Raw genomic sequence first — 14995 nt, 5'->3', positions numbered from 1 at the left:
GCTGGCTAGGAAACCAATATGAGGCATTTATATTATCTAAATCCTTTAAGAGCTATTCGTTATTGGATATTTTGTAGCAAGCTTATACAGATTTATGCGCGTTTTATTTAATTTTAAAAGACTCAACGAATATCACTGCTGGGTGACGTAATGGTAGATTAAATGAACAAAGAGATTCATAAGAAGAAATCATAAACAGCATACATTAGAAGATGGAAGGACCAATATATAAATCATTATGTAATAAGGCTTAGGCTGAAGTTGCCTAACTACCTCTCATAGGTACATGGTACTGATTGATACAATACATAGTAGTGGAGAAAAGAGTGATGTCAAACGGTAGTGGGACCATTAGATTGGCTACCCTCCCCCCACTAAGAGAAGTGGGATAACTCCTTTGTTTTACATATCAACCTCTACTTCGTATCACATCTATCATACATACCTCACTAGCAACCGTTCTTATCATTACCCATTTCTTCAAGTACATAGATCCTCCCTATTTACTTGAGTGGGCATGGTGCCTAGGTTCAGACAGAATAATTGCAGTCATTTGAGTTGACCCATATTATGACCTGCATATACTTGATCGCCGTCTTATTTCATTTTCATGCGACCATTGGGCAGCCAACTACCCACCTAGCTGCAGCCGCTTCATAATGAGTAACCTTCAGAGGGCTTGGGCCAAGAACCGCCTAGCCGCTTTACCTGCCGAGAGTTTCGATGAACGGGACGAAGATGAGGCTGACCAGGTTCCCGAGCTTCCAGAACACCCAGACGATGATTCGTCCTCGGCATCCTCAGCTTCTTCCACGGGAACTGTCATCCCTTCCCCAAGCCAGAACTTATTTGCCAGACCACAGGGGTAGTTCCTCTCAACCCGTATGCGCTCATTTCCACGGCAGCTGATTCTGGTACACAGCGCGCCGAGAGGACGATCTCTCCAGCAGATCCCCTGGACTACTTATTTCCAGCGGGAACTGTTCCTCCACGATCCAAGTAGCCCTACAGACCCTACCATCCATGCCTACCTAACGTCTCCTGTTGGAAAGGGCCCTTTGTTTATCATGCACCATGGTGCTGGTTCGTCCGGTCTTTCTTTCGCTCTAGTCGGGGATGAGATTCGGAAACGCCTTCCGTCGGCTGGCATCCTATCCCTCGACGCGCGTGGTCATGGCTTAACAACGACACCTCCGGACAACCGAGCAATCGGTCTGAGCCTAGAGGTCTTTGCTGCGGACCTGCTCTCAACCATACTGCTAACACAGAAGGAAATGAAATGGTCAGAGTTACCACCCATTATCTTAGTCGGACACTCATTGGGAGGTGCGGTTGTCACAGAAGTGGCCAAGACGGGAAAGCTTGGTAGTTCATTACTAGGATATGTTGTCCTTGACGTAGTCGAGGGCTCAGCCGTTGATGCTTTGAAGAGCATGAACACTTATCTCTCTACACGACCGACTGGTTTCACAACCTTAGAAGAAGGGATCGACTGGCATCTTAAATCGAGAACAATTCGGAACTCCCTCTCCGCCCGTACCAGCGTCCCATCCTTGCTGAAACTAAGTGGAACCCCGGGTGATCCGAGACCCTGGAAATGGAGGACGGATCTCGGGGCGACGGAGCCATTCTGGGAGAATTGGTTCACAGGGCTAAGCCAGAAGTTCCTGAGCGCGAGAGGCGGAAAGTTATTGCTCCTCGCAGGCACGGACAGATTAGACACCGAGTTAACAATCGGTCAAATGCAAGGTTCGTGCCCCCTTTGGTTGCAACATTCGCGTCCGAAGAAGAAGTTGTACAGAGCTGACGTGTTTCCTACGGCAGGAAAATATGCCCTGCAGGTATTTCCCGAGGCAGGGCATTTCATACATGAAGACTTGCCCGAAAAGATCGCGATATCTCTCGTAGACTTCCACAAGCGCAACGATAGGACTGCATTAGTGTTACCCCCGAAAGTGTCCGATTTAATCAAACAAGGCAAGAAAGTTTAGGTAACGAGTCGTGAATAAAAAAGGTGGATGAAGGGTTGTAAATGTTTGAATTGGCTGAATAAATATCTTGAAGCACTCGTCATTATGACTTTTAATCTCGCTATAACTACGCGTTCCTATACTCTTAGCCATCCCAATTGTCACTAAGCCTGTATTTTTCGCAAGGCTAACCTAAACCGTGAACCAGTAGATGTCCATGCAAATGCCTTTCACCCCCTCACCCCTAGAGCCAAAAAGGGGTATATGCTTATTTCGACGCCTTTAAATGCCATTTCCATCAACTCCTACGATGCAATCCACAATCCACTTTAAACAGGCACCGCCATACCCCCAAACGGCTTCGCCGAGGCCGACTGCGCTTCTGTCTGCGCGTTTACACCCCGTTCTGCCAAACCCTTCTTAGCTTGGGGCTTCGCTCGCGACTCAGCCATGTTACCCCCCGCGGCGAGCGCACTGTTGTTGGCTTTCTTGTCTTTCTTTCCCGCGTTGTCCGGGTTAATATCTAGGTTGACATCGACCTCGCGGGCTCGCTCCATCAGGTGTTCGTAGCCAAGCAACTCGCAAACTTTGGTGTAGCTCTTGCAGGTGCTGATATTACGGTAGGCGGGCTGTTTTCCCGGGATGAGCTGACAGAGTAGGAATTTGGTGTTGCCAAATTTGTTCTCCACCTCGAGCGCGTACCGGATGTACTGCTCCACAACCTCGTTCCATGGTAATATGCCACCGTCTGCTGCGCTCCGGAAGCAGCTGGGATTCTTCTCGGCTTGTGTCGCGATCATGGCGCCGTCGACACCGTATTCGTGGATTAGAGAGAGCGCTTGGTCTCGGGTTTCTACGTCCCCGTTCATTAGGCATGCGACACCAGCTTCGTGGCATACGTCGGCGATCATGCGTAATTGACCGCGGATGGCGCGCTCCCTGGGTCGCATGGGAGTCGTTCGGCAGTGCACTGTTAGCCCTGTTATCCCCGTCGCAACGAGCCTTCTAACCAGCGCTTCCGTCTCCGCGGCGGTCTCCAGGATCCGGATTTTTACGCTGATCCCGATCTCGAACTCGGGTGTGATGTTCTGGACTAGCGCCTCTAGAATACCGACGAGTTTGTCGGGGGTGCGCAGCAGAGCGGCGCCCATGCCGTCGTGCGTGCTGAAGGGTTTGGGGCACCCGGCGTTCACGTCGATACCCGCGACGTCGGCGGCGACGAGGCGCGCTGCTTGGACTGCTAGGTCTGCGTTCGAAGTACCGATTTGGAAGATTAATTTCTTGCCTTCCTTCTCTGGGTGGATTCGGAAGATTAGGCTGTCTTTTACGTCGGTTGGTGGGGTTTGGTTGCCATGCGACGGCTTCCTCGTCCATTCGATGGTTTTAGTCTCGGGGTTGAAGCGCCTCGTCGTTCCGATTAGGGATCTATCTACCGTCTCGGGGCCTGCGTAATACGAGTTAGCGGGGTTGAACCCGTATCATAGAGAATCTAACGAAGAGAAGTTATGAGAAACGCACCCCATACTAAATCAGCGCCGTAGTGTAGAGCCGTGAGTCTAGAGGGCAGCTCTCCCGAACGAACCATCGGCGCAAGAACAATTTTACCCCGGTAGTCGACGCCGTTGCGAGGAATAGGAACCTTCTTCATTTCGGACGCCATGCTGCGGATTGCGTTACGGAACCATGACATGTCAAGCGGTGGAACGAATGGGAAGCGATCAGATCACCACAAACGATCGAGGTGGGAGAAGGTTAAAAGGTTGGAATGTAATGGGAAAGTTTCGGGAATCTATCTAATCTTATCTAATCCAATATCTAGAATCTAAATCGGCATTCAGGTACCGATTATCTGATACCTAGGCAGTGTACAAAGAATTTAAACTCATTAAGGTTTTAATATTGTATTTTGCTAACATAGAGTTCTTCAGATCTGTTCTATCCTGCGATGAGAATCTGATATGCGATGTAGTTTAAACAGATGGAAAAGCCGCATGTACAGACATGTGTTTTGCTCCTTTTTTTCTTTTTTCTTTCTTTTTTACTTGGCGTTTTTGTGTAAGCTGGGATCGGTGTTTTAGCACTTTTCTAGAACCGTTATTCGAAGTACACTCAATACTACCCTAACTACCCATACCGGTCATACTATACTGACTGATCGGAAGAACTAGGTAGTTATAATACGAATGGGTCTATTTGTAAATTATGTCGTGTCACCTGTGTAGCCTACCAAATGTCCGTATCGCTTACTCCTTTGTAATAGCCTTACGAGGGAGATACCAATTATTTGTGCTGACTTAGGAGGTGTATGTAAGGGGGTTAAAGACATTGTGGTCGTCGGGATTTATATATGTATTTATGTTACATCTATTATCCCTATGACACTTTTACCGATGCTAAGAATAGATTACGGGACCAGATCAAGGTTTTCGCCACGGCCCGAAATCTGGTAATCGTTCCTGAACATGAATCTGACATGCAGCCTTATACAGAATTGAACTCACAACACCTTAAACTCACCAAATACTTGCTTTATTATATCGTCGACGCTGTAAGCGTAAGTATATAATTCAAAGTCGTAGCTATTGTTGTCTTTTTTTTCTTTGTTGTTATTCACCCACGTAAATCTCCCCTTAAAGTCTCACGTCAGCCTCTGGCGTTAGCAGCCCGTCCCTGCAGGACTTTTTCTCGTAGACATACGTCATTGGATTTTTCAGCTAAAGGTGGGAGAAGTACAAATACTTCTAGACCGTCGCCAAACCATTCGTTTGTTGTTGTTGCTTTAATAGAGTCGAGAAGACCTGTTCAACCGAACCGAATCCCGTCCATTTGCGCTGAATTCGCACATGCATATCTACATTGAAGTCGGGGCCGGGGATAAGAGTAGCCCGTCAGGGAGATTAGTTGCAAGTGGCACCTACCTAATAACATATGACAAATTTGCACAGCTGAGCTCTAGGATCTTATGATGGAAGAGTCAGCTCAAAATGCGTACCTACCTACATTGTATACGTATATCGGGTACGTAGCGCGCAGCTACACGTAAGGCAACTAAAATTTTTGAGGGACTTATTCAATGTTGTACGTAACATTAACATATATGCGCCTTTAGTTACACTAATAGGGATAAGTCTGCCCTTGTTTGGTGGACAAATTGATGCATAGTCAAATTGGTGGTCAACATGCGCTTATGTTAGGTACATGAAGTAGATCCGTATAAGTGAGGTACGTACTCTACCTCGTACTCGTGCAGTACCACTAAGGGTAAGGTAGGAATCACGAAATCAGGGTAGTAATTACCTCTTGTTATGTAGGCACGGGGTTCCACTACATACAGAAGCAGCCGACGTCACCCCTCCCCAAAACATGTGCAGTACCGTGTTAACGTTTTTCAACCTTCCTCCAAGGCGATATTGGAGATATATATAACAAAATCCTACGTATCAAATTTGTATGAGCTACAGCATATTATTGCATAACAATCATCCAAACCCTTATTCTTTTTCCCATTGTCTTGGATGGGAATGATAAAATTTAAATAGGAATTCTTTTTTTTTCTGGATCTATTCTAAAATATTCTAAAAAAACTAAAACAATCTAGGGACTCAGGGAATAAGGAAATCCCTCCCCAGAACCAAAATTATCCACCGACGCGAGGCGTTCCGCACTATCGAGTCCACGCATCCGGGACTCGTCACTTTACACTAGAACCGCCGCACGCCCTACTTCTCCGAGCGTTGAACCGTTGTTGAACGGATATTCTTATTAATCTTAGCTGGTGGATCCCCATACCTGTTGTACAGTAAGAGTAGCAGGAGTGGTTACTAGGTTGAAACCTAAGACACAAAGTACCTACTCCGTTTCCATCCCATCCCCCATCCGCGGATTACCTTGGGATACCTAGGTACCTTGGCTTTGCGCACCCTGTCCGAAGAAAAGGGCTGTGCTTGTGCTTGTTCATTTTCATTCACAGACCAAACAATGGCTTCTACAAGTGAGTGGACAGGCATCCATTTATACTTCTTTCCCCTTCCTTCGAGTCACCAGTCCTCCCGAAAATAGCGATCAAGATCAAAAGCTACTAAACGAGGACGGACCTTCAAGCTACAAGATTGTGGCAAACCTTGATTCATCGCACCAATCTGAGAACACTAAAGGCTTAGCCTAAATGTTCTCTGCAAGGTCGCGGCTCGACCGCTTGTCATCCTTCTTTCCGTCACTAATCAGTCTTCAATCTCCAGACTCTCCTACGGGAGCTTTTCATCGTAAACCGCTACCCGATCAGTCCCCTGTCAAAGACAGGCCCCCGAGCCTACCGAGCCTACCGCTGGGGACAGGGTCACTTGAAGAGTCAAGAGACGGTTCTTCAAGATCAAATTCAAATGACCTCTCCGACAACACCGCTACACCCCAGTCCATTCCAACCGACGGTAGAGACTCCTCCGAAAATGATGCCACGAGTTCTGCTCCGAAGAAGTTACAGAAAGCCGCGCCGGTGACGGACAAGGCACCGTCATCTGATGCCGATGACACATTTTCCGCTCCTCAACGAAACTCGACTTTTCATTTCTTCGAAACCAAGTCATCCCCACGGCTCAGGAAAGACCAGAGACGGCGAAGTAGCTCTGTTGCAAGTGGCAGTCATAAAACATCAAATTCTCAAACCAATTTAGGAGTACCACAACCGGGTTCGCCGACCCCTGAATCTAGGGTCCGAAGTGTGTCTGCCCAGCCACCTGTTACAAGACCGGCCCCGGGTTCGGGTTCGGGGAATCTGACGGTCTCTGCAGCGGCCGCACCAGCTGTATCCCGTCCAGGGTCGAGTAATGGAGCCGAAAGTCCGACGCGAGAGGCGGAACGGCGAGGGCGCTTAAGAAGAAGTTGGCTACCAGGGGCAAGGTCAAGGTCGCATTCGCGGAGCCTAACGAAGACAGTTCATACATCAGCGGCATGGATACTTGGGCAGAATACGGATTACAATACATCATTCCTTGCGGACGGAGAAAAGGTCCCCGAGTTGTGGAACGAGAATGGAAATGTGTTGGTTTACCTGGATGCTAAGGGAAGCGGCGGAAATGCTTCTTTCAAAGTCCCTTCATTTGTCGTGGATTATTCTCTGGTCTTTGTCGATCTTATGGAAGCCGAGATGACATCGCCCACCGGCTCAGGAAGGAGTCGTGCCCGCAGTTTTACCGGTCGAGATAGTCTGTCCGTCGATGATGCAACACGAAGAGTTCAGTCACCCACATTGTCTGAACCAGATGTGTATGGGGAGTCGCGTCTCTATCTTCCTGTTTCTATGTCCGATCCAGGAAATAGGTCACAAGCAGACATGGAGCGACTGATATCGATCCGGAATATGTTTGCGTTTTTGACCGGCCAGCCGCTAGTGTGTACCAAGGAACAGCCAACGCTCTTCAGCGTCTTCATCAACATATCCAGCCTACTCAAAGAATTCGAGTTCACAAACGCTGATGGATCGACTTTTGGAGATGCTGTTGAAATGAGCTTTAGCTTTTTCATGGACCAGATGGGCCTTGCGGATGTGAGACATAGCAGGGAGAAAACGATAGAATCGCTCATTCTAGGCGAACGGATGCGCTCAATGGCCCTCTACAACGAAGCGTTTACTCATGCTGTGGGCAAATACTCGGCGATTAAAGACTTGAATTCGCCGTTGTGGGAACAAATTTCTATCACCACTCGCGAACGACTGGAACGCGCGTATATCGAACTGGTAAATCGCCAAAACGGAGTCAATAATAGGCTAGAGTCGTTCGAATTTCCGGCCTTGTTTTCTGGGGTCGCCAACTCGACGTCCCGTTCAGAATACAAGGATGTCAAATATCATACCTGGAGGAGATCTTTCGGCCGCATAAGACAATTTACCCTTAACTATTACAAATCTACTTTTGGGAGTTGGCCACCAAAGGCCCGCAGCAAGAAAAACCCATTTACCGAGAGTGGTTTGAATAGGCAGGTTTTGAAGATAATGTACTCGGACTTCTGCGCGCTATACGACCTGCTCGTTGACCGCGAATCGCTGACAACACGAGTGATCGACCAAAATGCAGATGAGACTACGAGCCATAAGAATCCCCACCTGTCGGCTATGCGCAGGGTCCTTACGGAATTTGATCAATCCTCGCCTCCTGTACTCCCTCCAATTCCATTCGATCTTCCCAAGTTGCCTGACATGACTAGTGTTCAGGAGAACTTTTACGAGCTCTCTGCTAAGGAACAAGCCCGGTTAGGCAATAACTTGCAGGAATACCAGACTCTCTTGATCTTGAACAAGGCCTACGACTTCGAGACATACAAGTTGGACATCCCGTTTCTTAATGAGTTCAAGGAGTTTGAAATCAAAGAAGCCAAGGGCAAAACGGCCGCGGAAATGGCAGACCAACGTCTCGGCTACTGGCTATTCCTATACGTTATTATCCAGTCGCTTCCGATGTTGGTGGTGGACGCCCCCGGTCTACAGTTCACGGAAGGCGTCGAATACTTCCTCTGTCAGCCACCAAAGGGTCAGGCGCCATGGATAGAAGATGCGCCGGCGGTGCGCAAGAGATGGTATGAAGTGGCCGGTGGAGGTGGCTTGGTTGAGCTTTCAACCGATGCCGTAGAGTTTAGTATTGAGGGCATCTACCACCGTAGCCACTGCTGGCTAGTAGCTAAACGCTGGGAGGTTGGAGAAGACATCGGTCCTATGATACAACAAGAAAACCTGTCACCACTGCCACCGCCACAGGCCGTTTTTGCCGATATGGATCCGGGCATCTCAGCAAGCCCGCCGCCTCTAGTCAACCGAAGCGACTCTCCCCAAAGTGGCCCTCCTGGTCTAGCACTCAGACAGAGAACTGGTTCGCCAGGCGGTAGGAACCCTAATTACCGAAGTAGTGTAGCTTTCGGGCTTGAACCTATCCCGATGCCTGAAGATGACTTTTCGATGCTGGGATCGCGAATCTCTAGTGCCAGGGGCCCGTCTCCGGCTCCACGGCCAGTCAGTACCATGATGAGCCGTAGCAGATCATCGGGCAATCTACATGGTCTCCCAGGTTCCCCTATCCAACTACCTCAGGATTCGCGGAATAGTTCGAGGCAGGGCTCTGTAGGAGGAAGCACTTTTGATGATATCCTAAAGGACATGGAGAGAAAGCCGAAGAAAAAGAAGGGCTTTTTCTGATTTTGCTAGATTACGATTTACGATATTTACTTCTTTCCTAGGGAAACGGGATTTATCTTTTTCTTGAGGCAGAAGCATGCGTGGTTCGAATATTGACCTATAATGGGCATATACAGGAGATCGGAAAAAAATTTATACATATATAGTAATAGTTGCATAAAACGGATTCCGATGCCATGATCGGCTTCGAGTACGTTTGTCTATTTGACTAATAAGCATATCATTATTTTAGGTAATTATCTATGCCCCGAACAGGGGTTTGTTAACTTTGCCTCATAAAGTCAGCTGGATTGATGTCACCGGGTGGCGTATGACTTCGGACGGTCCCATGGAATTTACCTGAGATGTTGAGTTCTAATTTAAGCGTTTGCTTTAGGTACCTAGATAGCTTAGGGTATTAGCATCAATATAATAACGAAGAGACGGGTGGAAACATTACACCCGTATTTTAAAACTTCAACATCTTCTTCAACTTTCAGAACAGCGGCTCGGTAGTGTAGGGTGTAGGTAGTACCTAAGGTGGCAGATGTCGCTAGGCGGGCCTACCCGACTTCTACATACATGTAGGTACCTATGTACTACATATGTATGTACGTACATACAAACGGCAAACGATTGGCCGCATAACCTATTCCAGAAGAATAGTAAATAATCCCCTGTGGGGTAAATCCCTAAGGTAAGTGGGTGCCAGGTGGATTCAAGGTGGGTTGCCTACTGCGTCTTCTGGTTGAGTGGACAGCCGCACTTGATGCTACCTGCCGCGTGCATTCGCCTGAGGCTGTCGTGCACTTTTGACCTTTTATCTTAAATCTTTCTATCGAGTCCCTGTGATACCTGTTACCTCAACCCTTTCCTCGAGGTTCTGTTTTACATCTCATCTGACCAGCGCTAACGTTGCCATTACAACCAATTTGTCATACTCATCCAAATCTCTAAGTGTACATATCAAACCGAGTTAGACTTGTATGTAAAACGTTCACAGTCGAATGTTTTGATTCACAGCTAGCTCGCAATCTATAACAACCCACGGCGCAACCATAAAAATACCTATTTAACCTCGTCGCCTAAAATGCAATCGAGTTTCCTCTGAATGACTACGGCCTGCTATATACGAAGGCTTTCGAGTGAGTTGTTCGGCCTGGGAGTTTCAACGTAATAATTGCGAACCGGCTGCCTGGACTGTGTTTCGCGCAGTCGGTGTGAACAACCATTCCTAAGGGCCAGCACCTGCGCATTCTCAATACTCCCAATGGATCCAAATGACGACTCGCAGGCTACCCAACCAGGTCAGTTTCCGCATTGTTGTGTAGCCCATATCATTAGCAATAGTCTCTGATTCATTCATTTGTAGCTACTCAGAATGCCCTAGATCCTAGGAGGTTTGGGAAGCAGAACTCGGGCTTCTCAGACGACGATATATCCGATATAATATGTCTACTCTATCCTAATTCCGACAGCGCCAGCCGCGAAGTTCAGAGGATCGCGTCCTCGTCCGAATACGCCCATCATACTGCTGGGAGGTACACCGCCGATGCCATAGACTCAGACCTATACCTAGAAGACGATGCTCAGGACTTTGGACGAACCCGATGGATTGGCGACCACGCCCTCGTAATCAAATTGTCGTCGGTTCTCAAGGATCCACGTCTAGGATTTACCTTCGGTCGCAATCGAGCGCGGTGTGATCTTTGCTTTGACTACGACCCGAGCAGGAGGCTTAGCAATATTCATTTTCGCATATTTGCTAATAAGTATGGTACTGTCATGTTGGAAGACCAATCGACAAATGGCACTGTCGTAGATGGCAAATTGCTTCGAAAGCGGGCTGATCCCCAGAAGCCAAGTCAGAACAATCCGACTAAGAGGACTCTGGATAGTGGATCTACCATCAAGATTGTTATGCATGACACTTCCAAGGATCTTGTCTTCCTCGTGCGCATTCCCCGTCGCGATGGTGACCACGAAGTGGCATATAAAAGAAAACTCGGTGCCTATCTACGGAGAGCTCAGGGGCAGGATGATGATGCCAACAGGACTATCGTTCCCGGACCAAGTGGCCATGTAAGACAGCGTCCCCGAATGTTGAATCATATTACATACGTCGATACTGATTCCGAATAGGTTAACCTTTTTCCACCTCCGCGGAACAGAACCGGCGCCAAAGATGAGCCTTGGGAGACTACGCAAAGCCATCCGCGCCTGCCTCGTGAATGGCGCGGTGGTGAGAAGTATGCACGCGTAGGTGTGATCGGGAAGGGGGCTTTCGCTACTGTCCACAAGGTTACTTCAAAATATGACGGCTCGCCATATGCGGCGAAAGAGCTAGACAAGCGCAAGTTTATGAAGAATGGCGTCCTAGATCAGAAAGTCGAAAATGAGATGAAGATTATGCAAAAGGTTCACCACGTAAGTCCACTCTCTTCATCCAATCCGGGTTCCTCCGATCCAATCTAACCAAGAGCTAGGAAAATATCGTCCAATATATCGAGCATTTCGATTGGGATGCACACCAGTTCTTCATCATTATGGAATTTGTTCCAGGTGGTGATCTGGGCAAATATATTCTAGATCACGGCCCAATAGCAGAGCCTTATGTTAAAATTATGGCCGAACAGCTGCTTGATGCACTTGGGTATCTCCACGAAAATAAGATTACTCACCGCGACGTAAAGCCTGACAATATTTTAATACACTCGACGAGTCCCCTCGTGGTCAAGTTAACGGATTTTGGCTTGTCCAAAATGATTGATACCGAACAGACTTTCCTTAAGACCTTCTGTGGAACACTTCTATACTGCGCTCCTGAAGTGTACAGCGAATATTCATCTTATGATGATACTGGCAGGCGAACGCAGAGAAACAACCAGAGACAGGTCGATAGGGAGAGATACGACCATGCAGTAGACATATGGTCCCTCGGGGGTGTTTTATTCTATGCTCTCACCGGCAGTCCTCCTTTTCCTGTTAAGAACGGGGTCACATACACGGAGCTGCTCGACCATATCATTAAGATACCGCTTAACATCACTCCCTTATCACGGGCTGGTATAACTAGCAATGGTATTCATTTTCTACTAAGGATGATACATGTAAGACCAGAAACCAGGGCGACTATTCTGGAACTACAAAATCATCCATGGATTGTAGGGGAAACAAGCTCTGTCAGCGTGGCATCTGACGACAAGGACTTAGGACAGGCGGCCTCGCAGCTTAGTCTTGACGATAGGCAAACGGCTCAGTTTACCGACGACGCCTTTAGGGAACCGGAGCCTGATTTTTCCGTCGAATATGAATCAGAAAAGGAAAATTACACATTTGGACAAGAACGCCCGAATCGACTGTTTGGAGAAGTGAATAATTCGATATTGGGTAGTTCTGGTGCCATCGGAGAGGATCATCTAAATCTCCCAGTCTCAGACACAAATTTCAGAGAACCCGAGGCACTAGAGACCGAGATTCTCGATAGTTTCGAAGAATCCGAGAATCTTTCTACCCCGAGGCAAAAAGGTCGTATAAGTAACGGTGTCCTATCACCCAGCAGAGACCCATTGCGGAGTAACTCGGAAAGTATTGTACTAGGTGCACATTCCCAAAGTCTCGGTGGTGCCTCTTCGATTCTTGGAAACTTGAACGTGAAGTCACTAGCCAATGGTGACCCGAACCTCCGGTCAAGGACTACCGACTTAACTACGAGTAAAAGAAAACCCGGTTACGATACTAGCGACGAGTATGAGACGGCCGAGGCTTGGATAAAGCCATCATTTAAGAGACTCAAATCATTAGGCGATATTGATACTTCCGAGACCGAAGAAGATGAGCTGCGCTTGCTTGCTTGCGTCCCCCAGGTTGTGAAGAACGAATCGGGTCGCCAAATCGACTATCCACTACCTAAGACAACATTTTGGGATAGTTCAAACAAACACACATGGCATTTAGATTATCCTGAGATGACTCATCTCCAGTTCAACGCATTCGAGCTCGCTGCTCAGAAGAGAAATGAAGAGTTTGGTCCGAGGAAATCGCGCCTTTGGGACCTCGCAATGAGGCACTTCCCACCCACGCGCAACCGGAACCCTCCCAGGGATACAGGAAGGGTTCTAGTATTACGACCAGCTCTACTTAAGCGGGATAGTCGGTTTGCTGATGAGATGCATGGTTTGCCCATGCCCCACAAGGCTTCGACTCCCGTCGATGATGACTCTGAGTCGATTCCAGATACGTTACCACCAGAAACTCAAACCATACCACCAACGCAAGCCCCGGAGCTACCGCAAGCGGTTGCAGCCTTTTACTCAGCCGAAGGATCATTAGTGTCGGGAATATCGATCCGTCTAAACGACCCCGTGATGTCGTGGGGACGGGATCCTAACAACACGGTTGTTTACGAGCCAGTCGTTGAGTCCAAGGTTCCTAAGAATGCATTCAGAATCATGTTATGGAGAGACGGCTATGCTGCTTCTTTGGGCGATTTCCGTCCGTGGGATCCAGCTCGGCCAGTGAATAGCCGTACGATGCGAGCTTCGCCTGAACCGGATTCATTCGCATTTTATATATCAACCAAGGCGACAAATGGGATACGAATCAATAACATTCCTTTGCAGGCCAATGAGCCAAAGGATAGCACGGCCGCTTGTAAATACTGGATGAAGCTGTACCACAGGGACACTATAGTCTTCTGGGGATCCGACAACATTCACAGTCAGGCAAAAGTTACATTCGAATGCTACTGGGGAGGATCATCAGGGCTTAGACCGGCAAACGAGCCTCCGACGTGCGTGCCCGAGCTCCAGGCTCGCAAACTTGATCGTCTCTGGCCTAAAGCTGTGACTACGCTTCGCTATGATAGAATCAAGACCGAAGCACAGCGCGATCAGGAAATGAGGATGCAAAGCATGGACGAAGAAGTAGAGCGCAGCCGGGTTTTCGAACATAAACGTGCCCATGCGGTGAGGGTCCTTGCTTCGCGTGCTTCTCGCATGTCTTCACCGGCCAGCTCAACTCCCTCAACGGTGAGGGCGATGCCTCAAGTACTGCATACTATACCCTCCTCGTTAATACAGAGCAGTGGATATAACTAGCGTATATCCACCTCGGCGCCCTTACAATTATCTGCTGCATCTCACTAATGAAGGAATATACGCTCTCGACATAGCTGAATATGTCAGATACAAGAGGCTATACCCCAATGTCGTCTTCCGCACTTATAGAAGTCTAGCTTAAACTATAGTGCCAAGTTTATGCACCTTCAACGGGAAGGCCCCCTCTTAATTTGGAAATGGGAGAGTATTTATAGTATCATCGTCCGTGTAGGTATGATCCATATAGGTATGCGATGATGGGAAAGGACATAGAGGGACATGTACACGCATACTTTATATACCTTGGGGAGCTCATAAAGAGCTTATACGGCGCGGGACTCCTAGAAGGATGGTATGTGTTAAATTAGGTATATTTACATGGTCCAAGTCCCTCCGTTTGGGGAGTGCTGCTCGACGAATATCTTAATTAATTACAATTATTCATTAAGAAAGTTCTTACCAGCTTCAAGTTGACTTAGGTACTTAGTATAGCTGTGCAGTCTCGGGCTTCTCACTAGGTCAGGTACGTGTATGAAGGATATATGTATGTACCTAGGGTAAATACTTGCGGGTTTACTTGCGGGTTTCTATCCTTCTATCCGGAAATCGACACGTCAAAGTTACAGGCAGCCGCAAAGGAGAGACGGTGATGATAAGCACGGGTACCCTCAACCGTAGTTGCCGTAAAGGAAGTAGCGATAACGAAATAAACTTGCGGCAATACAAACTTAATCACATTTGTCTGCCTGAGATGAATAATTTAA

At 47.9% G+C, this 14995-nt stretch overlaps 4 protein-coding genes across 4 annotated transcripts; 3 read left to right on the top strand and 1 right to left on the bottom strand.

Moving 5' to 3' along the window:
- The first annotated feature begins 379 nt into the window (after positions 1 to 379).
- F5Y00DRAFT_246546 (protein phosphatase methylesterase) lies at positions 380 to 2085 on the top strand. Its single transcript, XM_048009178.1, has 3 exons — positions 380 to 865; positions 923 to 1749; positions 1825 to 2085. Exons 1-3 carry the CDS (start codon positions 660 to 662, stop codon positions 1989 to 1991), a joined length of 1200 nt encoding a protein of 399 aa, XP_047861217.1. The 5' UTR covers positions 380 to 659; the 3' UTR covers positions 1992 to 2085.
- On the bottom strand, positions 2086 to 4292 carry F5Y00DRAFT_246545 (FMN-linked oxidoreductase). The gene is made up of 2 exons (XM_048009177.1): positions 3489 to 4292; positions 2086 to 3414 (listed from the first exon to the last, which is right to left on the bottom strand). The coding sequence occupies exons 1-2, from the start codon at positions 3658 to 3660 to the stop codon at positions 2300 to 2302; spliced, it is 1287 nt and encodes a 428-aa protein (XP_047861216.1). The 5' UTR covers positions 3661 to 4292; the 3' UTR covers positions 2086 to 2299.
- A 1042-nt stretch (positions 4293 to 5334) lies between these two features.
- Positions 5335 to 9614, top strand: F5Y00DRAFT_246541 (uncharacterized protein). The gene is made up of 2 exons (XM_048009176.1): positions 5335 to 5961; positions 6209 to 9614. Exons 1-2 carry the CDS (start codon positions 5949 to 5951, stop codon positions 9151 to 9153), a joined length of 2958 nt encoding a protein of 985 aa, XP_047861215.1. The 5' UTR covers positions 5335 to 5948; the 3' UTR covers positions 9154 to 9614.
- A 260-nt stretch (positions 9615 to 9874) lies between these two features.
- On the top strand, positions 9875 to 14518 carry F5Y00DRAFT_171042 (uncharacterized protein). Its single transcript, XM_048004859.1, has 4 exons — positions 9875 to 10439; positions 10505 to 11214; positions 11275 to 11559; positions 11619 to 14518. Exons 1-4 carry the CDS (start codon positions 10403 to 10405, stop codon positions 14229 to 14231), a joined length of 3645 nt encoding a protein of 1214 aa, XP_047861214.1. The 5' UTR covers positions 9875 to 10402; the 3' UTR covers positions 14232 to 14518.
- The last annotated feature ends 477 nt before the right edge of the window (positions 14519 to 14995 follow it).

The sequence above is a fragment of the Daldinia vernicosa genome (genome assembly GCF_022497035.1).
Source record: "Daldinia vernicosa strain CBS 139.73 unplaced genomic scaffold F5Y00scaffold_58, whole genome shotgun sequence".
NCBI lineage: Eukaryota > Fungi > Ascomycota > Sordariomycetes > Xylariales > Hypoxylaceae > Daldinia > Daldinia vernicosa.
This window is presented reverse-complemented; position numbering and strand designations above follow the sequence as displayed.